This window comes from Salminus brasiliensis, chromosome 7 (assembly GCF_030463535.1).
Source record: "Salminus brasiliensis chromosome 7, fSalBra1.hap2, whole genome shotgun sequence".
NCBI lineage: Eukaryota > Metazoa > Chordata > Actinopteri > Characiformes > Bryconidae > Salminus > Salminus brasiliensis.
The window spans coordinates 12,316,288-12,342,970 of record NC_132884.1 but is presented as its reverse complement, the minus strand read 5'-3'; the positions used below and the strand labels follow the sequence as shown (position 1 = coordinate 12,342,970).

The 26,683-nt window shown below is 37.8% G+C and overlaps 1 protein-coding gene across 1 annotated transcript; it reads left to right on the top strand.

Moving 5' to 3' along the window:
• Window positions 1-4,013: 4,013 nt before the first annotated feature.
• Window positions 4,014-17,589, top strand: apcdd1l (adenomatosis polyposis coli down-regulated 1-like). Its single transcript, XM_072682947.1, has 4 exons — window positions 4,014-4,074; window positions 10,942-11,125; window positions 11,623-12,151; window positions 16,627-17,589. The coding sequence occupies exons 1-4, from the start codon at window positions 4,014-4,016 to the stop codon at window positions 17,410-17,412; spliced, it is 1,560 nt and encodes a 519-aa protein (XP_072539048.1). The 3' UTR covers window positions 17,413-17,589.
• Window positions 17,590-26,683: the final 9,094 nt, after the last annotated feature.

The window sequence follows — 26,683 nt, the reverse complement described above, 5'->3', positions numbered from 1 at the left end:
CAGCTGGCAGATGGGAAAGAGGGATGTGAATGTGTGATGATTAGAGGCTGGAACTTTATCTCCAGAATAGGGGCATGATCGTGCTTTTGTTCCCTGCCAGACCCGGCAATCCTCCCTGCTACTCAGGCTTGGCTAGGCCTCTTGCAGCTTGGACGCTTGCCACTCACTATCCTCCAATGGTTTGGAACTGCTGCGGTATTTGTCTTTTAAAAAGGAGGGGGAAAAAAAGATATGTTTCATATTGTAAGCACCAAAACAGAGTAACACAATGAGAGTGAGCAATGAGCACACTCTGATCCCCAATCTCCCCATGATCAAAAGATAAATTAATAAATAGGCATCAATGGAGAGAAAAAAGGAGAAAAAAAGAAGGCTTTGCACATTGGATCAACGCTGATCTTAAACCAGCATCAAACCAGACAGGAAGGCAGTACAGCTCTGCAAAAAGAGTTTGATTTAGTTTGAGGTAACTGGATAAAATTTGTAAGGACCCTTGCTATAACAGCCTAGCTAAAAAAAAAAAACTGAGAGCCAAAAGGAAGCACAGAAGTGAGGGTTCTCTGAGACATTAGAATCCCTCTGTTCCACAGTCAACATACTTAACTGAGCATGAGCAGGACAACATGCCTTTGTCCATCTGCTTATATCCATCAGAGAAACTATAAGTACATTTTTAGCCTAGATTAAAATGAACAAATGGCATTTGGCTGTTTCAAAATCATTTTGATGCTCTACTGACTTGTAGTAAGCAGAATAATGTCTTTGTCACTGCTTTTCCAGGCTCAACATGCTGGCTACAGCACTGTGTGCAGTAGACCGCACAATACTTTGTTTACAAGTATGGCATAATGCTGCATAACCCAAGTCTTACTTTACTGCCACAGTGTACATGCTTCAACCCTTTCTGATGCCTGTTCTGTATCTTGCATCTTGTACAATGCACAAGTGCCATTTTTTACAAAAGTCAATTACACTAATCACCTATAGGGGGAGCCAAGGAGCAAAGAATACCAGCTCTCTATTGTGCAGTTTAATGATTAAGACTGATTGATTAAGAGTGATTTAAAGAAAGATTTAAAGGCTTGGGAGCTTCGAACAAAAAAGCTCGTCTCCCTGCGGTAGCTTTCACAATTCTAGGTACTAATAAGAAACCCAAAGTCACAATGGTTTGTTTTCAGGAACAGAATTTTGCAATCAATACAAAACTGATTACCGACAGTGTATTTTTATTTTGTCTATTCATTGTAAGGACAAACTAGAGCTTGTATAGAAGGTTGTTGACAACCTGGCAGCTATTATAGTCGTTCAACCTTGAGGTGATAATTCCATTTTTAAGTGTCACGTATGAAACATGGCTTTCTTAGTTGAGTAATATTTTGAAAATGAAGAAAAGCTATTCTAGTAATATTGTCTATATGTGCATTAAAGGACAGATCAAAATAATAACTTTTGGGCCAAGTAAGAGAATCTCTTTTTTTAATACAAAAGCTGAGCAGGCGGAAACCATTTGAATCTTAATCCTAAATCTTAAGATGAAGTGCATCTTCTGGTTTGGTGTCATCTGTGTTTTAATGGAAGCTGATGCCATCTTTGCAGATAACAGTATCCAGCACATACTGTATGGCCCTGAAACAGAACCTTATGGGGCACTGTAATTTACTTTTGCATGTACAGATGCTTCACCATAACATTTATACACCAACAGCGTTCAGTCAGGCAACATTTAAACTAAGACGGTGCTAATCCTGTGCTCCCAATCAGGTTTCCCAGTGTACCTAGCAGCATAGAGTAGTCTATAGAGTCATGCTGCACTGATATTGAGGAAAAACAGCAGAGAGACACATTCTTGGTCAGAGGATAATAAAAGATTACAGGCCCACCCAAAAATGTATTTCTGTCTACGCCCAAAGAGGCAGAAATAATAAATCTGATGAGAGAGCCCCCCACAGTATAGAAAAATGGCAGCATTCCAAATGTTTAGGATCGGACAGGTCAGTTGCCGTGAACATTGGGAAGTGCATTATCGCTTAAACTCTCTGCATCTGGGTACGAGGGTGCAAAGGTCTACATGGACCTTAACTGCTTCTGCACAGCTGTAACGTTATCTCACAGTTGATCAAACTCATGCGGACTAGCTTTTATATCTATTCATTTATAAATGACCGCAGATTCCAAGACCATCAGTTAGTTTATGGAAGTTGTAGCCACTTTACCAAAGACTGGAAGAACCCCAAAGTGTCACTCTCAGCTAAGAGGAAGTTTGTTTGGATGGTCAGGAACAACCCAAGAACAACCAAGAATATTGAACTGGAATCTGATGGAACACCAGCATCACTGCCTACAGTCAAGCCAGTGGAATAAAAGGCTGCTGTTTAAGAAATCATTCTTTGCTCCAAAATAAACACCTCCAAATTTGACTACAGTTCAGAGTTGACCTGATGGACATGGACACTTCTGGAGGAATGTCTCATGGTTAGATAAGATAAAGGTTGACTTGTTTCTCTACACTGACCTGAGGTATGTGTGGAGGAGCAAAGGTGAGACATTTAGCCCCAAGAACACTGTACTGAGATGTCATATGGGGGGTTGCTTTGACTATCTGGTCAGCAAATGAGCAGTTCTTTCTAAGAGTTTTCTGGTCCTACAGATCATGCTTTAAATTCCACCGCTCCACTTAACTGGCATTTGTCAATGACAGTGGAAACTGTGAACTGTGTAGCTACTGTAAATAAGTATTCAAATGTAATAACTGTCCAACGTCTAAATTTAAAGATAATCTTGACTACTCTACTGCTGTTTTTGTGGTTTTCTTACAAAGTCAAAACATAGTTTTGTCCTGAAAATGCGCGGAAACACACCACACAAAGTCTCATATTTGATATTAGTTCTACTTGTATTGGCCATCTCATCTGTACACAAACTGCATTTTGTTTGCAAGGGCAGCAAGGTGGTCTTGAACATAATACCACAGAGATTTATTGTCATCATTTAAGGTAAACAGATATGTTTGAGTATTTTTGTAATGGTAGTGCAGCATCACTCTAAGGAAAAAAACTAAACACACACCTTGACTTGTTGTCAAAGCCATTTCAGATTTCAGGATTTTTTTTTTTTTACATTTTTGGTCATGTTTTAGAGAGGGCTCAGAATCCAAGAGTCACTTCTTTTTACTAATCCATTCTCTTCAAACAACCTCGAGCACAGCTGATGCCTCTTGTTTATTCATTTGGTCACGTTTGTTTGCTCACGTTTGGTTGGAAAGAAACCCTGCATTGCGTCCCCTTAACACTGAAGTAAGCTAATTGATATGAAACAAATGGTGCTTTTCAGCATGTGCGGTGAAGACTTGCTTTGATCCCAGCACACCCTTTAGGAAGTCAGTATATTGTAAACAAGTAAAGAAATTTGTTCATTTTACAGTAATCAAATATTCATTTTACAGTGATCAAAGTAATCAAATTCCTAATCAAAATAGCAAGTTTTAATTTGATTCAAGTTTTTTGCAGTGCAGATACAGTCATGACCCCACTAACTAAAACACCTCTGCAACATGTTGTAAATGTTCCCTAGAGAGTTACATTTTAGAGGTTATGAGTCCCCTCCTCTTTTTTCTCTCCCTCTCTCTTTTACCCCTGCACTCCTCCTTCTCTCTCACTTACTCTCAATCTTCTATGTGCATTAGATTGCAGATGAAGCAGTCACAAACACTGTACTGCTTTATCTCATAGAGACTGAGACACAGTGAGAGTGAGTGTATGTGTGGGAGGGAGGTGGAGAGAGAGAGAGAGAGAGAGAGAGAGAGAGAAAGAGGAGGAAAGTGTGCTGGTTTAAAGTAAAAGAAAATACAGAAGTGTGCAGAGAAGGACTTTTGCAAGCATTTTACGAAGACCACAGAAGACAAAGTGGATTATATCATTTACTTTGATCACTGACTTCTATGAGGAGGCTAATGTGTATTGCATGTATTGCTGACTGACAGGAACATTTTTGAAGCTTGGACTTACTCTTTAATAATGTCTGGAGGAGCACATATTCACCTGCTGGAGCTACTTTGGATGGTGTGTTTCTGGCAAGGTGAGTTGGCAATCACTCTCTTTCGCTCTTTTTCTCTCTCTGTCATCTGGTTGTCCTTTTAAAGGCAGTCTTACCTTGTTTTATGTGTATAAATTGGCAGTTCTTGGAAGATAACATCACTTCATCTGTTACCTGTTGCTCATAGATCACAAATGTCAGCTGAAGATATATGTGGAAAAAATTAAAATAAGGAAAATAAATGGTATATTGGCCTGTGTATGCTTTATTTAGTTCAATATATGGAACGAACAAACCCACAAGTACTTGCATGGTTTTAATTATCTTTTAAAAATCCACTCACCCAAAGATTTATTGAAAGACACTGAAGCGTAGAAGGCTAATCATTGATGTGTGAAAGATGGCCTAAGATCACAAGAGCAGCCAAGAAACACACATTGATAATGGAATCCAAACAAATCTTCAAATTCTTTTACAGTAAAGGTAATATGACTCCATTGTGCTGCTTGTTTTCTTTTGTAACCTTTGGCATGTATTTAGAAGTAGACAAATTAGTAGTGCTTATAATGTGATCAATGGCTAAATATGGTTTTTTTTTTCATGGTATTGTACCAGTACAAAGCAGCCCTGTTTTTAGTGTGTAGAAAGAAATAGAATGCAGCAGACCATACTTATTAAAAAAGCTATCCAGGGCTTGATTAGCTAATGTGCAGAAAATTCTGACATTTGATTTTCAAGAAAACTGCATCAAAGTTAGATTTTACTTGCTAACATTGTATCTTACATTTTACACCACAATTCTGCTCTGTGCAGAAACAGTTCTGGTCTGGTATTTTGAAATGTATGTTTCATAAAATCTAGAAATCTTTTGGTGTATTTAGTAAGCTACTTCATAACATGAAGAGTGTTTTTGTTCACAGCCCTCAGTGGAAAGGAGGCCTCTGTTTAATTTGAGAGCATGGCCCTGGAACTAAAGCCACCATTATAATAATGATTAGAATAACAGACCAACACCATTTATGAGCTCTTCCTTTCATATAGCATTAGTGACTTTCTTCTGAAGCGTCCAGTCATGTATGATTAAAGTGATAAAGGAGAGAAAGGACATTTTTTTCTGTCAGTGTCAAACAGCTGAGACTGAAAAGGAGACCCTGTCAATTAGAAATGGCACTCTCCTTACACAGATCTCATTATTTGGTATAATTAATCTTACATGCAATTTAACTGTGTGTGTGTGTGTTTGTGTGTGTGTGTGTACAGTCAAATGCAACAATTTGGGCACCCTTGACTACATGAAACATTTGGCCAGATGGCCCTTGAATTCTGCTAAAAGGTTGTGGGCCATTGTGGGTCATTTAAATATTATTGAAAAATAACAGTTCAAACTAAAGAGTGAAGTCCCAGTATTGCTACGACATTTTCATGATGTGTGTATGTAAACATCTGGCCATGACTGTAGTTGTTTAGTCTTCTGTTTGAATATAAATACCTGTTTGTGTTTGCTATTTTTCCATGAAAAATAAGTAATTGTACTTAAGGGCTATTAATTAAATAAAGGTATATTGGTCTCTGACGTTTTGCCCATGCTGATACATATAGTCACATGCAAAGGTTTGGTCACGCTCAATAATTTTTTTTTGTTCATTCATTTTGTTAATTTATTTTAACTTAATAATAAGTGATAATACGAAATAAATAAGAAGTTAAAATGAATAATACATTCACTGGAACAAGGAGTTCTAAATGTTTACATACAACTGACATTTAGACAGAATGTTTTGTTCTGACAGTGATGATATATGCCCCCACCCAATACATAAAAACTATGCGAGCATGTGTGTGTCTGTGAGCACAGTCTCTTTTTAACATGACAGCACACTCCTTCAAGGTTGCACAAAAGTTGAATAATTACAACAATGGATCTGGCCTGTAACTACAAGTTTTGTGTACCGCCAAATACCAAAATGAATGACTGTGTTGCAGTTGGCAGAAACTTTGTGTCACCACTTGTTTCAAAGACGAGCAACTATATAAGAAAGCATGCCACAATATTGAGAAAAAGCAGCAGAGGAGTCCAGTATTAACACAGAACTCCCATCATAACTCTCCTCCCCTTCACACCAACAGCCAAACTCAATCTCAGCAATGTTTCTCTATTTTCTCTTCCCATTATTCAGTGATACGAATCATTTGAAAGGACCCATTTACTCTGATGTTCCTTGTGAGCAAGGTGCCAGAATATATCAAGGGGGAAAAAAGGTCTGTCAAACATGATTAGTTTGACGACAGTGCAAATCAGGCACACAGATTTCAGTTTCACACAGAGGATTAAATATGAATTGCACAATCAGTCTCCAAACTGAAACATCTGACTGAGACTACCATGTATGATGAGAAGTCAAATGTATCATGGAGTCTGTCTGAGAACCTCAGTAATCCAGCATTTTTCCACCCAATCTCTATCTGTTGCACATTCTTAAACATAAAGGTGTAAAATGTTTTATTTGGAGTGTTACTGTAGTTTAAACAACTTCCACAAAGAAATATACTCTAGCCAAGAACCAATTAAATGTTGTGCAGTGTTGTGGTTTTTAGAACTAGAAATGGCCAACAACTTTCCCCCAAAAGTACAAAGAGCTCTGGCAGATACATGTACACCCAACCAATACGTACATGTTTAATACTGGATTCAAATATGGCATCTATAGAATATAGTTGATTACCATGGACAATTACAAAATATTTCTCTCTGTACTGTAACTTAATGTTGACTCAAAGCATACTTCTAATAAAAGCCAGTGACAGGGGTCCCAGTCAACTGGACTCCAAACAACCAAACAACCTCCATAGCCTTCTTTAGAAAGTTTACCTTGATCTCAAATTAGATCCCTAATAATGACCCTCTTATGGGACGTGAAAAAAAAAGATCAACATTGTGTTAAAAATGTTCAGCAAGGGTTCAGGTCCTAATCTAACAGCAGAAAGTGGCCACTCTGCTGTCCTAAAATGTATTTGTACTAATCAATGAATGAATGAGAGTAAGAGTTGTAAAGATCATTAACCTTCATATTTATTAAACACACAACAAAGCCAGGCTTAAATCTGTGCTTTTACTTATTTATTATTACTGTTGTTGAAACATCTGTTTTGAATGTGAACAAAGATCTAGTGATTGATACCTCATTGGCATCTCTACAGAGTGGCATTAGCCATTCACTCATTTTCAGCAGCACAATGCTCAAATGTTTTTGAGTTAATGCCGCGTTTGTAATGCAGCATTTGAAATGCAGCATTTTGAAATGTAGTGTTTTGGCAATGTTTTTAAAGTGTATTTGATTTCAGTTAATGCAGTGTTTTTGAAATGTTGCATTTTTAAAATGTATTTGGTTTCAGTTAACGTGGCGTTATTGAAATGCTGCGTTTTTGAAACTTACTAGGTTTCAGTTAAATGTATCATTTTGAAATGCAATCTTTTAAAATGTATTTGGTTTGCAGTTAATGCAGTGGTTTGCATGTTACATTTCTGGTAATGTATTTGCATTCTTTCTTAATGCTGTGGTATTCTCAGCTTTTGTCTGCTTAGTAAATGTTGTTGTAATGTGACTCAAAGATCTGGTAATAAATTACTAAAGAACCTTTATGTCATGTAAAAAAAAAAAAAAAAACAAGAGCTGAATTTAGTTCCAGCCATGGAGTTTGGTTTCTGGTTAAGGTGTTCAATGTAGTAATGATCTAACATGTTAGAACATGTACATGTGTTTTGCTGGCTAGGGTTGGGGAAGATATTTTTTAATTGGTAGATACTGGAGCGGAAACTGAGAGTGGCATGGAAGCCAGGAGATTATGAGACTCGATGGAACTAGGGCTACATATTGGCAAGAAATGGCAAGAAGACATGTCTCACAATACAGGAGTTATGATTCAAATGGCTGTGATATATTGATATAGAGATATTGTAAGCAATGTTTTTTTAAGTCAAATTTTAGAAAAACTGTCATTGTATAAAACAAAACAAAAAAATAACATACCACCATATTCATAAAATCTGAGAAAAAGAAAAGTACTTTTTGCAATCAGAACAGTGGAATCTAAAGAGAGAATATAGCACTGCAATCTAGCAGCTGGGTTTATACACAGCACAAAATAAACCACTGTCTGAAACCAATCTTTAAATGTAAACTATTAAATGAAAAAAAAACAATACTGTTTTTTTTAGAATTTATTTTACATGATGAAACTGGTGCATTCTTTCAGAGAGAGAGAGAGAGAGAGAGAGAGAGAGAGAGAGAGAGAGAGAGAGAGAGAGAGAGAGAGGAAGACATACCGTGTGTAATGCAAAGGAATCTGATCTCCATTTGAAGTAAATGAGGTGTAAACATGTTGTCATCAAGGAGCTGCAATCAAGAGAGAAGCGGGTGGGAGAAAGGTTCCACATAAGGCGAAAAGATCTCCACAAATCTAGAGGCTACAACTTAAAACCACATTACAAGGCTTCTTGTATCTTAGGAGCAATCATGTAATTTCACTTTGTGTTTGCTTAGGACACCTCAGGGATTACAAGCTGTAGAGAGAACGTTAAAGAAGTGTACAAAACATGAAGAGAAAAGCACAAAGAGATGTACATGGGGAGAGAGCATAAATACTTTTACTTTACTACGTTCTACACTGTGACACACAATGGAGGGAAGCTATCAAAACCACAACTGCAAACAAAACCAAATAAATACAATTTCTCCTCTGAAGCCTCTGCAAATGTTGCACTTTCCTTGAATCAATGACTCCAGTGTAAGTATGGGTGAATTTAGGTACAGGTAGGTTACTTTGGCACTAAATCAGAAGCATCTCAGGCCAGCAGACAAACTCACAGAGAGAGAGGGAAAGAAGAGAAACATGACAGACAGACAGACGTCTGTGCGTGGGTGTGCATGTGAGAGAAAGAGAGCACACATTCTTCCATGACCATCGGTATTGGTTATCATGCTGTAATGCTACTTACTTATTGTGTGAAAAAAGTAAGCTATACAGATGTCCATGTTTGGATCAACATACCCATGCAAATGCTTCATTACTAAGTTTATTTGTTGTTGTTGTTCTCACTCATGGACATAATTTGCAGCCAGGAAAACTGTTGCTGTAAAGCTCATACAAATGAAATGAAACTGGCCTGTAGAGAAGGAAAAAAACAGCCATTCAACAATCACCATTGAGAAACCTACAGTAAGACCAAAACCCCTAAATGTCTGTCTGTACATCCAGTTGTATTTACAGTAAGCATCACACTCTTCTCAAGTTCAAGAAAAATCCTCCAGTGCTGCAGAGACTGGATCATTTCCAAACATCATAAGGAAATCATTTCCACATTTAGGGAACAAACAGCTGGCGGCTCTTTCTGACATGCTCAATAAATGCTCTATAATTATCCAGTCAGAACCGTTTAAAAGGAATGTAAGGGGACAAGAGCTGTTCTTTTCATCTATTTTTCTTATTTCTTTTCTCATCTCACTCTGTCTCTAAGCTATCATTCAGTTGTTTGCCACTTGATTGGGAAAACTGATGTTATCTAAAGTTCGTTCCACTTGACTCTGTAGGGTGAGGGGAAAGCAGATCATCGTGGAGGATTATTGCACACATTTCTTTCTTCTTTATCTCAGCGGCATAAGTGGCCATCCATAATAGATATAATAAGAAAATAAAAATATACAGCATACTGATAGGTAGTATTGAGGTAGTATGATCTGTAACTTTGCTCTTTCTGAAAGCCTTTTCATTCAAAAAAACAATTACTGAAAATATATTGCAGCCGGTTATGTGGTATACACTAAGAATACATAATAATATATTTGGTTCTTACATGGGTTTATACATTTAGGGATGTTTGCAGCAAACTATTTATTCTCTTGAAGCACAGACAAAACTCTAACCCCCATGATTCTACGTGTAGGCCTATATATGGGACTTCTGTACAACAGCAAACCCCACTCTGTGAAAGATGGTAACAAAAGCACAGTTCAGAACCAATCTCTCTCAACCTGTCAGTCTTCTCCAACATATATGCAAAGTGCTTCTCACTCTATGACAGCTCTGTGGTCATGCCTACATGCAGTAGATTTACTGCCCAAACAGAGATGACTGCTTGCATGCTGACTGATTTCAGTCAGTGGAACAGTATTTGCTTTTTGCTTGGAAAAAAGGTCAAACAACAACAAAAATGATGATATATTTGCAAGCTGACACCACATTTCCACATTTCCGTTCCGCTCCCGTTAAAACATACATAAAAAGTGGATATGTGAGTTACAGATGCTGTGTGATTGAAGTGACAAGCCAAACCTCTGGCCCACCTCACCCTCCCTAAACCCCCCCACCACATGTGGTCAGAATGGGGTTCAGATCTATATATGGCCTTAATAGTTCCCATCATTTTTCATTACTTACAGAAATATGAAACGTTTGGAACTATGTACACCGGACCTGGAGTCCTGTTTTTAACTGAAAAGAACACAGGGGTGAAAACTCTCCTCCTGGTGCTTTTAATCGCTGGTGGTAAAATTAAGGCTTTGATGTGTGCTGTTTATGTGACTTTTGAATTTGAATTCATTCATGAATCTGTATTTACAAATTTGTATTTACATTTACAATTTGCATTATACACATAAAGTCTAAAAAGAAATGGTTTGGCAAAAACGTAACCATTTTCTGCTTGTCCCACATGTCAGCCAAGAACTTTTAGACTGCCCACAGCTAAAGAGTGACGATTTATTTCGGACTGTAAATCATTCATCTCTGTAAACTACATCAATGAGTTTGCACAAGGCACTCCGTTTGCAGTTTAAGCAGGTTGGGAGAAGTGTGTAAATATGGATTTGGTCTCACTGTACCAGAATTTAAAATATTTTCACTTCTCCACAGTTGGGTGTGTCAAAGACAACAACCTTTGGGGTATGTCCACTGGCCACCTCCCTTCATCTCCGAACATTACTTCTAAGCTACTTTGGGAGGCACAGTGTCAAACTCATCTTCATCAGCTGCAGGATGGTTCCAGAATCAAAACCACCATGCCACCACAGCTAGACGGTCACTGGGTCTCATCCAGGTAAAAATGTGAATTGTACAAAAAACTAAAATACGATAAACTAAACAATGGAATGGTGCTAATTCTATTTTCTATTTAGGATACTGCACCTGGAAGGTACCAGCTCCTTCTGTTGAGTTTTATATTATGTAGAATACACCAGCCACAGCCATAACATTAGGGCCATATGGGTGGCATACGGGTGGGCTTAAAAACACTCTGACAAAGTCCAAATTGTTATGGTTAGACTACTGGGTCAGAGCATCTCCAAAACATCAGACAGATCTTGGGTTTTTTTTGGCATACAGTGGTCCACAAAAGGACAACTGGCAACAGGGCTGGTGCCAGATGCCACAGTACAGGTCAGGTGGTTGACTAAAATGCAGTACATTTATAAGTGTCTACAATACCAATATTGTGTATTTTTCAGTTAGAAACTGGCACTTAGGGCAGTACAGCATCCAAGTGTGACATAAAATTCAATTTAGACTTAACTACACATTTCTTTTTTCTCTAAGGTGCGAAGTCAGGCCTGGCCCAGAGTTCCTTACTCGTTCTTACACCTTTTATCCGAGCCCTTTGCGGCTTTTCAAAGCCTTGCAGCACTACTACTCTGACTCTGACTGCCATGTCCCAGCTTACTCTCTACTGATCCAGGGTAAAGTGCGATTGCGCCAAGCCTCCTGGATCACACGTGGAGCAACTGAGGCAGAGCATACCCTCCATAAGGTTACTTTGGTAATTCACAACCAGCGGACTGCCCATCGCCTTGCCATCAATCTGCCCTCATCCTGCCTGGGCCTTGGGCCTGGAGTTCACATTGTTTCTCACCACCTGTATGAGCTCTTCAATACAAAGACTGCGAAAAACTGCCTGAGTGCTCTGCATTTTTCCATGATGGAGCTGGAGCTTTTAAGAATGGAGACCCAGAATCATCCTCACGGTCTGCCATTCAAAGAGCTATTCCTTGGGGATATCCATACAGACTGGAATCAGAGGGTCCACTACAGACCAACAGGATATCAGGAGCCTTTACAAAACTCCATGGTAAGAGTAATACCATAGATATTCCATTTGCAAATGTTTGAAACATTACTTTCCATAGCTGTGTACGTATGCATGTAAACAACTAAATTGTGCTATTTTAAACTAGTCGTTACCAAAAGGTGGCTTCACTCTTCACTTGCCTTCACTTCTCCAATCAACACTTTTACACAAACAATAAACCAAAGGCTAAGTTGCCGAGATTATCTTTGTAAAGCAAACTAAATGCACCTTCTGGAGAGTTACATTTTTCTAGTGCATTACATTACATTACATTACATAAAACATCAAACGAGCCCTTTAGCTTCTCAGATTAGTTTCTCATTAGACTGACAAAAGGGCAATAAAATTAGCTATGAAATATTGTGTAAATGTTACATGGAGATTATATACAATTATTTATTTATTATACACAGTAAAGTCATTTTTGACTACAATAAAGTACAATAAAGTTATATTTGTAGTATAAAAAAAAACAATTGAAGTAAACAAACTTGGTTTTTATTCAGTATATATACAAAGATTGTTCAGAGGTTTGGAAACACTGAAATCAAGTTTTTAACAATATTATAGGTGTCCAAAAAACAAAACAGTTTGGTTTGGGCATCCTTGGTCAAATAGTTTTGTCTCTGTATATAGTCAAGTTTTTTTGTAAAATTCACCCAGATAGCACGCTTCTCTCCACATCTGCCACTTTCTTTTGGCCCACTTAACACCTGTTGTTTTCTAGCTACAATTTTCCAAGAATTAGCCAAAAATAAGTCCAGAATTCAGCCACCACTCAAAGGTGAGAGCTGTAAAAAAAATTTAATTAAATAAAATTAACATTATTCATTGATATTTGAGAAATGGTTATCAATAAATAATATCACTATAAAAAGACATTATATTATATTCCCATTATATTCCCCCCTTCCCAGTTTCTTCTATTATCCATATTTGACACAGTTTGAGATTACTAATTATAATATAATATAAAGACAAATGATTAAATGATCATTCCATTTACTAACAATAAAGACTTACTCGAAAACCGATACAATTCTGTTTAACTTCACTCAGGCATGATTACTGCCAGATGTGAATCAAAACATAATTTATATAGAACTAGTTAAGCATTGTGAAACAGACTAGAAAGTCTCAAAAAGCAGCTTGATGCCATGTTCTGAAAATAATCAAATACAGACATAAAACAAAGCCTGGAAAGGCTTGCAAAGCAATCCTTAAGGATCTGGGACTCCAGCAAACCACAGTGAGAGCCATTAATCACAAATGGAGTGACATGGTGAAATTTTGGTAGGTCGGCCACTCATAGGAAGGTTTACCATCCATGAGGATGAGGATGATAATTTTTACCTTTGGTCACATGCAAAAGTTGGTCGGGTGCCCCTTGTCGAAGTTCCTGTTACTGTGGATAGTTATGGAGATTAATGTATTAGCCTTTTCTGTATAATATTAGAGTGAAAAAAGAAAGGAGCACCATGCAAAGGTTTGGGCAACCTAACAGATTTGAACTCTCAGATAACATTTACCAAAGTCTCAAAGGTGAGCTGAGCTTGTGGATAGACTTCAAAAGAGCAGGGCATGCAAGACAGCTCAAGAATCTAACATAACTAGAAAGGGAGAATGAGCAAAGACCTTTAGGTGATTTCAAAAAGCATTTACAAGCTGTGATACTTGCCAAGGGGGGTGTACAGTATGGACCATGTAGAATGCCCAGACATTTGTGTTAGTCTTCTGTATTTATGTAGAAATTTGACCTGAACTGTGAACAGATATGGTTCTTACACAAAGTGAGCTTACTTAAACAATCAGAGCAAAATAATGCAATAATATTTGTACCAAGAGGCCTCTCTCAAACTTTCTGATTTAAATAAAAAAATATGTTTGAAAGAAAAAAAAACAACAAAAACACTGAATTCCAACACAAGATCTTCCTCCCAACAATGTAGCATAGAATTGGCAGTATCATGGTTTGGGGCTGTGGGAAGAGGGCATCTTGGACAGGCAACAATGGACCTATATATTCAGAAAACACACACTATATTGCCAAAAGTATTCTCTAGCCTGCTTTGCTAGAATATGAACTTGAGTGACATCCCATTCTTAATCCATAGGGTTTAATATGATGTCTGACTACCCTTTGCAGCTATGACAGCTTCAACTCTACTGGGAAGGCTTTCCACAAGGTTTAGGTGTTTAGTATGTTTGTGGGAATTTTTGACTATTCTTTCAGATGTCTCATAGTCTCCTCTCTAATTCGTCCCAAAGGTCTTAAGGGCAGGACTCTGTGCAGGCCAGTCAAGTTCTTCTACACCAAACTCGCTCATCTATGTTTTTATGGACCTTGCTTTGTGCACTGGTGCGGAGTCATGTTGGAACAGGAAGGGGCCATCCCCAAACTGTTCCCGCAAAGTTGGGAGCATGAAATTGTCCAAAATCTCTTGGTATGCTGATTTGGTATGCTGAACATTAAGAGTTCCTTTCACTGGAACTATGGGGCAGAACCCAACTCTATACTCTATCTATAAATAAGAGTAAAAAAAAACACCAAACTTTACACTTGGCACAGTGCAGTCAGACAAGTACCGTTCTTCTGGCAACCCAGACTCAATCGGATCACTAGACGGTGAAGAGTCACTCCAGACACCATCCGACGCATCCGACGCTTTGCATTGCGCTTGGTGATATAAGGCTTGGACGCAGCTGCTCGGCCATGGAAACCCATTCTCACACACTGTTCTTGAGCTAATCTGAAGGCCACATGAAGTTTGGAGGTCTGTAACGACTGACTTTGCAGAAATTTGGCAACCTCTGTGCACAATGTGCCTCAGCATCCACTGACCCCACTCAATCATTTTACGTGGCCTACCACTTCAAGGCAGAGTTGCTGTCGTCCCAAAAGCTTCAACTTTGTTATAATACCACAGATAGTTGACTGTGGAATATTTAGTAGCGAGGAAATTTCACGACTGGACTTGTTGCACAGGTGGCATCCTGTCCTGTCTCATTCTATCACAAATGTTGTAGTTGTTGTAGTCTGCATACCTATGAGCTTGGTTTTATACATCTGTGGCCATGGAATTGATTGGAACACCAGAACACTGTGATTTGGATGGGTGATTGAATACTTTTGGCAATATGGTGTAACTATGAATGGGTAATGGAGCAAGACAACAACCTAAGCACACAAGTAAGTCTACAACTAAACCTTTAAAGCAGAAGAAATGTAACTGCCAAGTCAAAGTCCAGAGGCAAACACAATAGAAATGTTGTGATCTTCTTTCTCATGCCACTGCCATACATGTGAAAAAACAAAATACCCTTTTTGAATGACATGGTTTTATATTTCAGGACTAAAACACTGTGCATTTATTTAACAGAAATTAAGCCAAAATGGAAAAGCAATGCGTGTAAAATGAACTATACCCTTACTGTTTCTATAAGAATTACAAGGGTAAGTAAAATGCAGATGCTGCTAATCAAACGCCTTTAATTAATTGATCAAAAGCAAGTGTGACCACCTCTATTAAAACAGAAATCTGGAGCTGGTCTGGAACATGCAATTGTTAACCAAGGAGGAGAGTCATCAGAAATTGTGGAGATGTTTGGCCATACCGCACAAACGCACAGCATATTAGCACAATCACCTCATACCAAATGTCAAGCGAGATGGTGATGATTTAGGCTTGTTTTACAGCCACAGGACCTAGGCATGTGGCAGTCAACCATGTACTCCTCTGTATACCAAAGTATTCTTGAGTAAACTGTGAGGCCATCTATCCAATAGCTAAAGCTTGGCCAGACAATGATCCAAAGTGCACCAGCAAATCAACAACTGAATGGCCAAAAAGAAAATAATCAAGGTGTTGCAATGGCCCAGTCAAAGTGCAGACCTCAACCCAACTCAAATTCTGTGGTGGGTCCTGTGCATGAATGAATCTCCACAAACCTCAATGTTCCATTCCTCCAGAATGATATGAGAGACTAATGTACAATCACAAAAGTCATTACTTCTAGAAGGTGCTTCTACAAGCTATTGAATTAGGGGTATACTTGTTTTTTCACACACTTGCTTATTTTTTTCCCATTTTACAGAAAATTATAAATACAATATAAAGGCAACAGGTCATACAGGAAATGGTTCTCTAATCTCATGATAAAATTATTTTTTAAATAAAAAACGGCCAAGGGTGGCCAAACACTTTCAAAATCTATATATTAAAAATAAATGCTATTAATATGAGCAGTGATTTTAAACAAATAAATTGTACTGTGGGTTAAAATCTATGTAAAATTAATGTTGGTCTAGAGAAAAAGAAACGAAATACATTTTTAAAAAAGTAGGTAAAAATTTGCAATTATATCTTTAGCCAATTATAGCTACTAACACACACATATCTTGTGGCAGTCAGTGTATACTGCCTATCAAAATAAACAATGGAGAAAATGTACAATAAAAAAATCTCTCTCTACAGCATCATTTTCACCCATGCCCAGTGTGTGCCTTGGTATACCGCTCCTCTGAACAGCACCCTCCAATTTTACCTCCATCCTGGGCTATTCCTCTGAATTTAAATGGCTACTGGGTGAGTCAGCGCTGTGAAGCCCGTCCAGCCGTGCTTTTCCTCACTCGACAGTTCACGTTCACCGAGAAGCATCACAGCTGGGAGGGCACCTACAATCACTACTCTGACCCCAAGTGTAACCAGCGTACTTTTACACTTGTGGCATTGGGGCACTATGCTCACAAGACATCTTCTGCTAAAGTAAGAGGAGCCACAGAGCTGGTCTTCAAAGTGACACATGCCAAAGTGACAGTATTTGAGCGAACACTATTGCAAGTGTTAAATTCCTCAGAAAAAGAAAGCTGTGGGAAGACAGGAGGGTGGGAGCTGGGGGTGGAGCAGGATGTAACATGGACCGCAGGCTGCAGTGTGCTGGGCATTTTACTTCCACACAAAGAATATGAGCTGTTTAAAATGGAGAAGAATCACAAAGGCCAACCTTTGCTGTTCATCGGAGAAAGGCCTACAGATGGAAGCAGCCCTGATCGACCACTGAAAAGACCTACATCCTTTCAGACTCCCATGGTCCAATGCAGTGCAAGGGCACCTGTACCACCACTCTACAGTCCCCAGAGTACCGTAAAAAGGCCAGAAGTCAACTCTGCACATACACAGCAATCAGTCTTTGTCATTTCATTGATGTCTCTACTGAATCTGTGTTTCTGCTATATACAAGTACATTTTGTGTTAAATTGATGGAATAGTTCCATCAAGGTCCACCAGACCTATAAGGTTAATGTGAAGCAAACTGCATGCTTAAATTGTCACACTTATCACAAATCTAATACAGTTGTTTAGTACTCTTACTAATGTAGTTCCTGTTGCTGATATCTATACAAATGAACAAATGTATGGATATAAATGTAACAACTTTCTGGAGTAATTGGTGAGGTATAAACTTCCTTTAGAATTGAAGCTCCAGTGAAAAATCAAATAAACAAACTAGCCACTATAATATTTAATGTGGAAGCTTACATTCCCATTCATTTGTGTTGTTTAAATGTTAGCCCACTTTTGAATAAGTAAGCTTTATGTTTTTTATGTGCTACAAAACTCTCTATCTAGAACATGTACAACTGTTTAAAGCTCTCTACATATTGCACTATTTTGTAAAGGGGAAGCAGGGTTTTTTTGATCAAAGTGTACATATAGATCTTTTTCAGTTATTAACATTATCTAAACATGTCTGTCATAGGTCATTTACACTGTAATTCTGTAAAGCTGTTTGGATGCAACAGAGAAATACATGATACACATCTTACCATTCACAAAAACTACCATGCTGCCAAAATGTAGGGAATGGAACAAAAAAAAAGAAAGAGCATCCAAACAGCTGACTAGAGACCGTTTTCTGTACATGATCTTAGGATGCATTAGATGGTTATGGAACCTAGGCACCTCGGTTTCTGATTTTGTAAGTGTAAAGATTTTACTGGCAAAAACATGTTACAATGACACAGCATTATTTATTCCTGTAATAATAATCCTGTAGGTAAGAGAATACCTTTACAATACAATTACACTTAAGGGAGGGTAGGATGATTCTAAGGGCCTGTGACTGACAGGGGGCATTAAAAATGTATTTTTAAGGTGTAAAGTTTATTTTGTCAGAATCGTTAGAGTTGTGGATCCCAGTGTAGTATATTTTCATGGGGCCCAAAATCCATAACATGCTAGAACATACATAATCTACATGTAAGAAGGAACCTTACCTTTAACCTCACTGCAGTCAGTATCTGAAGTGCACAATACATCTTAGAGAAACTAGAAGTATTTTGAATGAGAAAAATGGACGGATGAATTACAACATATACATTTTAGAACATATAATCACCCATGGTATATTTGGAAGAAAAAATGAAGCAGGACTTGATGAAAAAAATCCTTTGCAGATTGGAAAACAGCCGGGTAGATGAATTATGTTTTTGGGGGTTGTGTAGCAGACATTGGCACATAAACATTGCACAGGTAGCTGAAAGAAAAGATTTCACTAAAAATCAATTCCAGAAGTAGATGTGCCACAGTCAATCAAGGCACTGAAAACAGAATAATTATCCAAAAAAAATTAAGGTAGATCTTAAATATGATATATGTAGGCAGGGTCTGGAAGTAACGGCATACATGTAATGGCTTCATAAAATGTAAGAATAGTATCTGTGCAGTAACTACTACAGTGAAAAAGTAATTAAGTCACAGGTACATTTTAAAAACAGAGTGATTACAAGCAGGATTACATTTTTCCATGTTTGTTTCTAAACTACTTGAGTGTACACCATTGTATACAAAGCAAGGACAATACATACCATTTTATAATAATGATCAGAGACAGTATCCACCATTATTTATGAACCAGAGAGTGCCTTATTTTTGAATAAATAATTAATAAACCCAGGTTACTTTCCCACGCCTGGGTCACTAGTCTCTCCCTCTGCACATGCATTATGAATAAGCTTCTCAGGCATTGTATGCTTCCTCCTGTCATACTAAAGGTGGATTTTACAAGAAATAGCTCCTTTTCACAAACACACACACAATCACAAGAGTAAGAGAAAGCCTGGTACACATTTTAACTCATTTTAAATTTCATTCTACTCTACTCAACACGAATCATTTCAACTCAACTCGTTCGCCTCAATTTTACCCGATTCAGCTCCATTTGATTCTCTGCCACCACGCTCTGCTTTATTCAAACCATTTTACCTCAGCTCAATTTGATTGTATTCAGATTGTACTTAATTATTGCTTTGCACAATCCGACTCCGCTCCGCTAATCTTGCTTGTACTCACTTTTTCACTTTTAGCTCACCTTAAATGACTTCAATGCAACTGAATTCTCCTCGGTTTAACCCATGTTTCCCCTTCATTCACCTCTACCTAAATCAGCTCGCTGCAGATCTGCTCAGCTCCCCATCCGCCCTGCTCCATTCATCCCAACTCAAGTCATCTCGGCTTTGCTTTCCCCTCAGTTCCACTCAGCTCGACTCCATTCGATTCAGCTCAACTCTTCTTAGCTCACTTCAACCCCTCTTCACTTTTCCCAGTCTTCTCCTCTTTCAGTCATCCCTACCCTTGTGCATCATTTCCTCCCAAATTGTCTTATTCTCCCCCTTCCTGGATTCAGCAGCTCACTGTGAGCATCGTTGCAGTTGGGCTTACTCCCTTGCACTCTTCTGTTTGTCAGAACTGCATCTGGTCTCATTTTGTCTTTCCGTCTTTGCCTTCCCCATTACAACATCAGATTCTCCTTACCTGCAACAACTGTGCCACCATCCGTAGTAAAAAACTACTACCTTTAAACAGCTCATTTCTCTCTCTAAAATAGTAGGTAGTCAGATACTTTTAGCAAGGTTGCTGCTTAGAGGGTGTGGGGTCACTGGCTTCCTTCAAGGATGTCTTTCGTATTAGCACTGATAAACATTAGACATTGAATTGTTGGTGTCAGTGAGATCTATAGTTCTCACTCAGGAGTTTTCAGCTGAGCAGTTGATGTTGATGTGACCAGTAATTAATGAGTAGTTATTTGAAGATGATCAGTAATAAATTATCCAGTAGTGTAAGACTCAGTAATTATTGTTTAGTTAATAGTAAGCAACTATAATATTTGGTTCACTATTACTGAGTACTTAATCAGTACTCCTTGGTATTTAATAGTAGTGATTTAGGTGTTATGCAGCACTATTTACCAGTTCCTGCCTAGCCCCAACATATTTACCTATAAAACAGTATTGTAAAGTGTAAACAGTTAATCAAAGATCAATTTATGTTTGCTGCAGAGGTTGTGTTTTCTTTCACTTACAATTAAGCCAGAGAAGCTTGAACTGTTTCATGCAACTGAATGTAAAATAGCAAAAAAAGCTGGGAAAGAACAGATTTTGAAGTTTGTTATATTTCAGTGCTAAAATCATAAAATAATGCTGGTAAAAGTGTCACTATTTTGTTTGTGATTTCTTTTTATAGATTGTCATATTTCATTTGCCTCATCTATTTGCCTTTTGACTTTTTTTTTTAGCACAGAAACCACAAAGCTTCCTTTTTTTTAATGACATGCTGGTAGAGAAGGAAGAGAAAATGAAGGGAGAGTGTAAAAATATGAGCGAAATCCAAAAAACAGCACATTGTTCCCATTAAATCTTGCAATGTTGGCAGTGGTTGCTGTGAATACTATGAGGTAACGCCTTCTGATGAGAACAAGTGTAGTGAAGGCCAAGGGTTGGAAAGGGCAGTGGGGCCTATCTTTTGCGTACTGGGTAGTATGTAGACACTGTTTAAATTTCAAAATACCACTCCCAGTCTATACACGAGAACTAAGCTCCAAAAACAAATCTTCAACATATATTTGCCTGTTCAGGCTACAGCAGTTTATCCCTGTCTGTTCATGTTGAAGTTGAGTGTCGTATCCTGGACCTTTGTGAGGGACCAACTATTCATGACAGATCATTTGTTTGCTTACATGCAGTTATTCCATTGCCTATTTACATAACCAGTTACACCAAGCCAAAGCTCATTAAAACAATGTTTCATGATAGGATAATGATAAATGACAGATTCATTTATAAATGACCAATATTGATATGAATATTTTTATTTTTTCTTTAACTTTCCTGAGACCAGGAGGGGGAAAAAAAGTAGCTACCAACTAGCATGCTATACTTTCGACCACAAGGGACATAAGGTGGCAAATTTGATTCTGTACCTTTTTAGAAACGTTCAGATTATAAGATGTTGAAGGAAGTAGTGAACGTATTATGTTATTAAAGATGTTATATAGTGAAAAACTAATAATCTTGGCATAGTAATTTAGGAGAGTTCAGTACATAGAACGGATATTGACATGGCTTGATCTGGCTGATGGTCATATCCAGAATAATTGAAACTCTAATCTTTCCCTTAATTTCCAGCCGTTTGAATTACTGAAGCTTCGTTCTAGCCTGCATCAACTCTTCCTGTATTCACAAGCTCCAGCTGGTCCAGAAATCTGTTGCTGTCATGCTGGCTAGGCTAGACAATGACGGGTGAACACTCGCAGGGACGGTGCGATGCATGATTTATTAACAAAACAGGGAAAAACACAAGAGTGCAGCAATAACAGAGAAGGAGAAACAAGACAAACGTGACAAAATAACATGGGTTAAACCTGAAGGCCACCTGAGGCTGGTAGGTAGCCAGGGAGCAAAGCTAGGCGGGCCAACTTAACGGAGGGAGGAAGACAGATGCAGGAAACCAAACCGCGCTCGTCAGGCGCTGATAAACTTACTTGACTATGAGGGAAGGGCACGCCGAATCTCACTGGTGACCAACCGGTGAACCAGATAGCGAACTCCCTCTGAACATGAACGGCTCCTCTAGAGCGGATACTACAGAACACTAGACTCTCTTGGAAGTCTCGTGACCGGGGACCAACATAACGCTTGGCGTCGCAAGAGTAATTCTCGGCCCAGACCTTCGCGTTTGCTCCCCTTTTGTACCCCAGCTCTCAGGTGACCCGAATCGAAACATGAACGTGAATGAACAACACCTGAACAAACATGGCGACGTACATAAACGGGTGTCAACATAAAAGTCCTAGAACATGAAGCCTGTGGTGGGCGCGGCGACGCGGACCTGACAGTTGCCCATAACCTCACTTCTCACATCAACATATGTGCCCTGGCTTCTGGATAAATATCACATACAAGTCAAAATTCTTCTACTTACCTATAAAGCCTTTTACAATCTTGCTGCTGGTTACCTGTCTTATCTTTATACCGCTTCCCTACAAAGCCTATCACTTTCTCAGGTCTCAGGTCTATAGCTGGACTACTCACCGTTCCTCCATCTAACCTCCAAGGCTTTGGTGACTAAGCATTTTCTAGATTTGCTCATTGACTCTGGAACTCTCCTCTGCCACCGGCCAAATAATCTAATTCTCTCTCTCTCTATTTAAATATAATCTTAAAACTTTACACTTGCATATCATCTGCCTCAAGCCTAAACTGCTCATATATAATATCTTGTCCATGTCTAGTACACTGTTAAAGTTAAAGTATAAGATCCTTACCTTTGGAGGTTCTTCAGTCTGAAACTGTGGAGCAACCTCTCGATGTGCTTTGAGGAGCCAACAACTTTTTTCTTCTAAAAAGCTTTGCTTGAAGGTTCCTCACAGCACCTTAGGAGGCTGCTCCACAGTTTCAAACTGAAGAACCTAAATAAAAAGTAAGGATCTTATACTTTAAATCTAACAGCGTATGAGATATGCAAATGTATACAGGCAAATATAGTGTTAAGTGTGTAGCATTCTTATTAGTGCAACATTGTGTGCTTGCCCAGCCAGAGAACTGAAACCCAGTCTGCTACAGGTAAAGCAGTGTTGTTATCCACTACACTATATCAGTGTAGTGACATACTGTGACCCTCAAACACTATTGTCTCCTCATTCAAATGTAAATTCTGCACAAGCAAAAGAGGGCTATAAAACAAGTCCAAAACTCTTTACTGTTTCATAACAGTCTTAACATTTAAGCCCCCAATATTTCCATTCACCAGTATTTTTGTCCTAGTCTGGAATGTAACACCTTCAACACGTTTGTGTGTTCATAGCATTTTTACACCGGTAAGGCCTTGTGACTCCTACTGGCCAGGGAAGGGATGTCAAGAGTGGTGTGCGAGGAAGTGAAAATGCACAAAGCGGGTATCTGTGCTAGACTAAAAAACTGCACACTGCACCGACAGGACAGCAGCATTAACTGTTCTTATTACAATGCAAAACATGTAGTTATGTCTATGCTAACATGATGGCTAGACATGTTGATTATGTGTGTGCCAATTCGGTGCCTCACTGTAAACCAAATACAGTCTTTTCTGAGCTCATTTAAAGTTAAGGCTTTTGCATAGTCAAATGCTCTAAGCAAACCACCACAGAGGTCTGCTTTTCTCAAGACTCTGAAAACCTGTGCTAATACACAATGTTGCTTGAAACAAACCTGTCAAATTATGTTATGTTGGTGTACCATTATTAATTTACTATTTTTTTTAACATGATGCATTTATTTGTAGATTGTTGTACTGCAATAATGAACATCAGCTGTTTGGAGTATATTGACTATATGTATTTTATATATTTATGACTAGTTAAGGACAAGTATTGGTAAGAGCACCACAATTACACAACTATATTTTATTTTCAATTACACAATTCATTTTCACCTAGTGAACATATGTTTAAATTTTGGAGAGATATAGAATAAAACAGTTTATTAGTATGTGTCAGATAGTCAGCCAAGTCATCTGGTTTAGTCAGCTGTCAGTTAGTGTTAGAGTTAGTGTTTTGCAACAGCTTTGATAGCAACCTCATTCACAAGTGTTGAGAATAAAAACTGAGGATTAAATCACACACGTTTAGAGGATAAAGCAGCATACCTGAGAGCGCAGAGTCGAGGATTGTTTTCAACTGTTTCAACTGAGACAAAAGTTGCTGTTATGATGACGTTGTTGCAGTATTTCAATGTGCTTTTGACTTCTAGACAGCTTTTCCCACAACACGTGAAGAGAATGAGACTTGAGTGAATGCTGGGAAGCTGTCAGTCTGACATAGGCTTGCCAAGTTTCTTTCACGTGGTCTATCACCCATCTGATGGCAGCTGTGGTTGCTGGTGTTTCAGGGTAGCACACCCTCTAGACATAACAGGTCTAGCAAAACTGATGGACACAATGTATAAATGTGCACAAAAAATAATTGTAAAATACATTTTATTATTAAGCATAGTGTCTTGTACATTGACCTAATTGCAAATTTAAGATATATAATTAAAACATTAATAAAAACTACCTAGAAGACTTAGAAATAGCATATTGTTATCTAACTATACACTTTACCATGAATTTATTAAAATCCTTCAGAGATGTAATTTGTTTTGCGTTGTTGTGTGACTTCATTGAAGTTAAAATACACATTTTAGTTATGTCCCTAGATTTCACTCTGTTACCATAACACATTACCCCATCTAAAAACAGGAATATTCCACAAGTCACATGTTCAACAGGAAGGTGCATCAGTTCGATCTTCTGAAGGCCAGGGGAAGACCAAAAGTAAGTTCCCTCCTTTTTTGTTCTGTATATTTGATCATATTGTAATTATGACTATGTACTATTACCTAAATTAATTCTTAGATAATATGTTTTTTTTATGTTTTCCTGTTACATTCAGTCCTGTTAATCTTTATATGAGTGCCAGTAACAGGGGTGAGTAGAGTCCTCTGGTTTATTGATTTATTAGTGTGAATATTAGTCAATGTAATACTATTCACCTTTTTAAACAGTTACAGTTAAAATTACACAAGCTGTAGATTCACAACCAAGCACTACCAGCTGTAATGTCATATATTAAATATTTTGGCCCAGTATTCTGATCCAAACTTGACTGGATGGGATCAGAATGCAATATTGTGGCTGTATTGTGGCTGATTATAGAAATGATCTGTGCATGTGATGGAGGAATGACCACTGCAGGGGAGGAATTAAACTACATATAAGGTCCCTGTTAAAGGCTAATCTGTAACATTGCAAATTACTAGTTTATTCCAGTTAATTCCCATGGAACATTCCCAACTTTCAATTTTGCAACCTTAGTTGTGCAACAACCAAATATTAGAATGTATTTAGAAAGTAGCTAGCAAACAAACCCAAAAACCCAATGTTCATTACTTAATTATTTGTTAAAAAATTATGATAAATAACTTTTTTTCAATTATGTTTGCTTCATCATTTATCAATGTGTTTAATAAATTACATGATGAAAAAAATGATACATTTCAGGTTTGGGTCTTCTTGAAAAAAAAAAAAAGGTGTTGCATCTTTTAGAAAAATACAACATGCAGGCATATATAGTGCTTTTTTTGTAATAAATATAAATTACAAATTAAACATGTAGCCTTTGACATTCATTTAAAAGAAACACTTTCTTGAGGGAAAATCAAAGGAATTAGTTGACATGCTTTTAAACATTCTTTTTAAATGTCACATCAGTTTCAGTAGCAAGACTGAGAAAAATGTAACCATCTTCGGCTTAGAAACCTTGTAATTGTAAAATTAAATAAAGCTGTCTGAGATTGACCAATACATGTTTTGTTTTGTCAAGTGCCTTCTTCTTCCGGCTTGTCATCTTAAAAAAAAAAAAAACCTATCCAGATAAATCGCACCATCCAGAAAGTGTGAATTTAATTGTGGTTGGATAAGGAGTATAAACATATACCATTCTGCCACCCTATTGGTTTGTAAGTGATCCATCGCACCTGCACATGTCACGTCACACTCCAGCAAGGACATAGCAGAAGTATGTAGCCTAGTATGAAGATGTCTGTGGCAGAGACTCAAGAGAACTCGAGTGAAATGTCCCAACCAAACACCACATTTAAATCCCAATAAAGGTTATTGATAACATGCCTCTGAACCATTACAATACTGATGACTGCTCCATGAAACACATGTTAATGCTCAGTAGTACACATAGATGATCCTTTAATATATATAATATTACTAAAATGCATTCATTTGCAATGCATATATATGCAGCTGAAACAGGTAGACTAATGCATCCCAACATTTTTTAACATTAACATTTTAATATAACATTATAGTCATTATGGCTTTTAGAAAAGTTTTTTGGGGAGATGGGGTAGTGCACTGTAGGCCCCTGTGGCATGGCCTAAACTTTTGGCATTTGTTCCTGACATACATTTTACTTTTATACTTAAAGTAATTAAGTACTTTAAGGAGTAAAAAGCTTAAGTTGATACTTCAACTTTTAAAGAAGTCTTTTTAAACCCTAGTATCTACACTTCTATCTGAGTAATGAATGTGAATACTTTTGATGCCTTTGGTTGCGTGTGCTGAACTGACTGAGAGATACACTGTATTTATACTGTTTAAATAGTAAATAACCCCCAAATGAAATATTCTAATAATTTGAGATACTGGATTTCTGAACTATAAG

Bases quoted from the DNA above. Each gene is read 5' to 3' on its own strand.
- apcdd1l (XM_072682947.1), top strand. From the start codon at position 4,014: ATGTCTGGAGGAGCACATATTCACCTGCTGGAGCTACTTTGGATGGTG. The intron at 4,075-10,941 runs GTGAGTTGGCAA...ACTTCTCCACAG, and splicing joins GATGGTGTGTTTCTGGCAAG to TTGGGTGTGTCAAAGACAAC. The intron at 12,152-16,626 runs GTAAGAGTAATA...CTCTCTCTACAG, and splicing joins AGCCTTTACAAAACTCCATG to CATCATTTTCACCCATGCCC.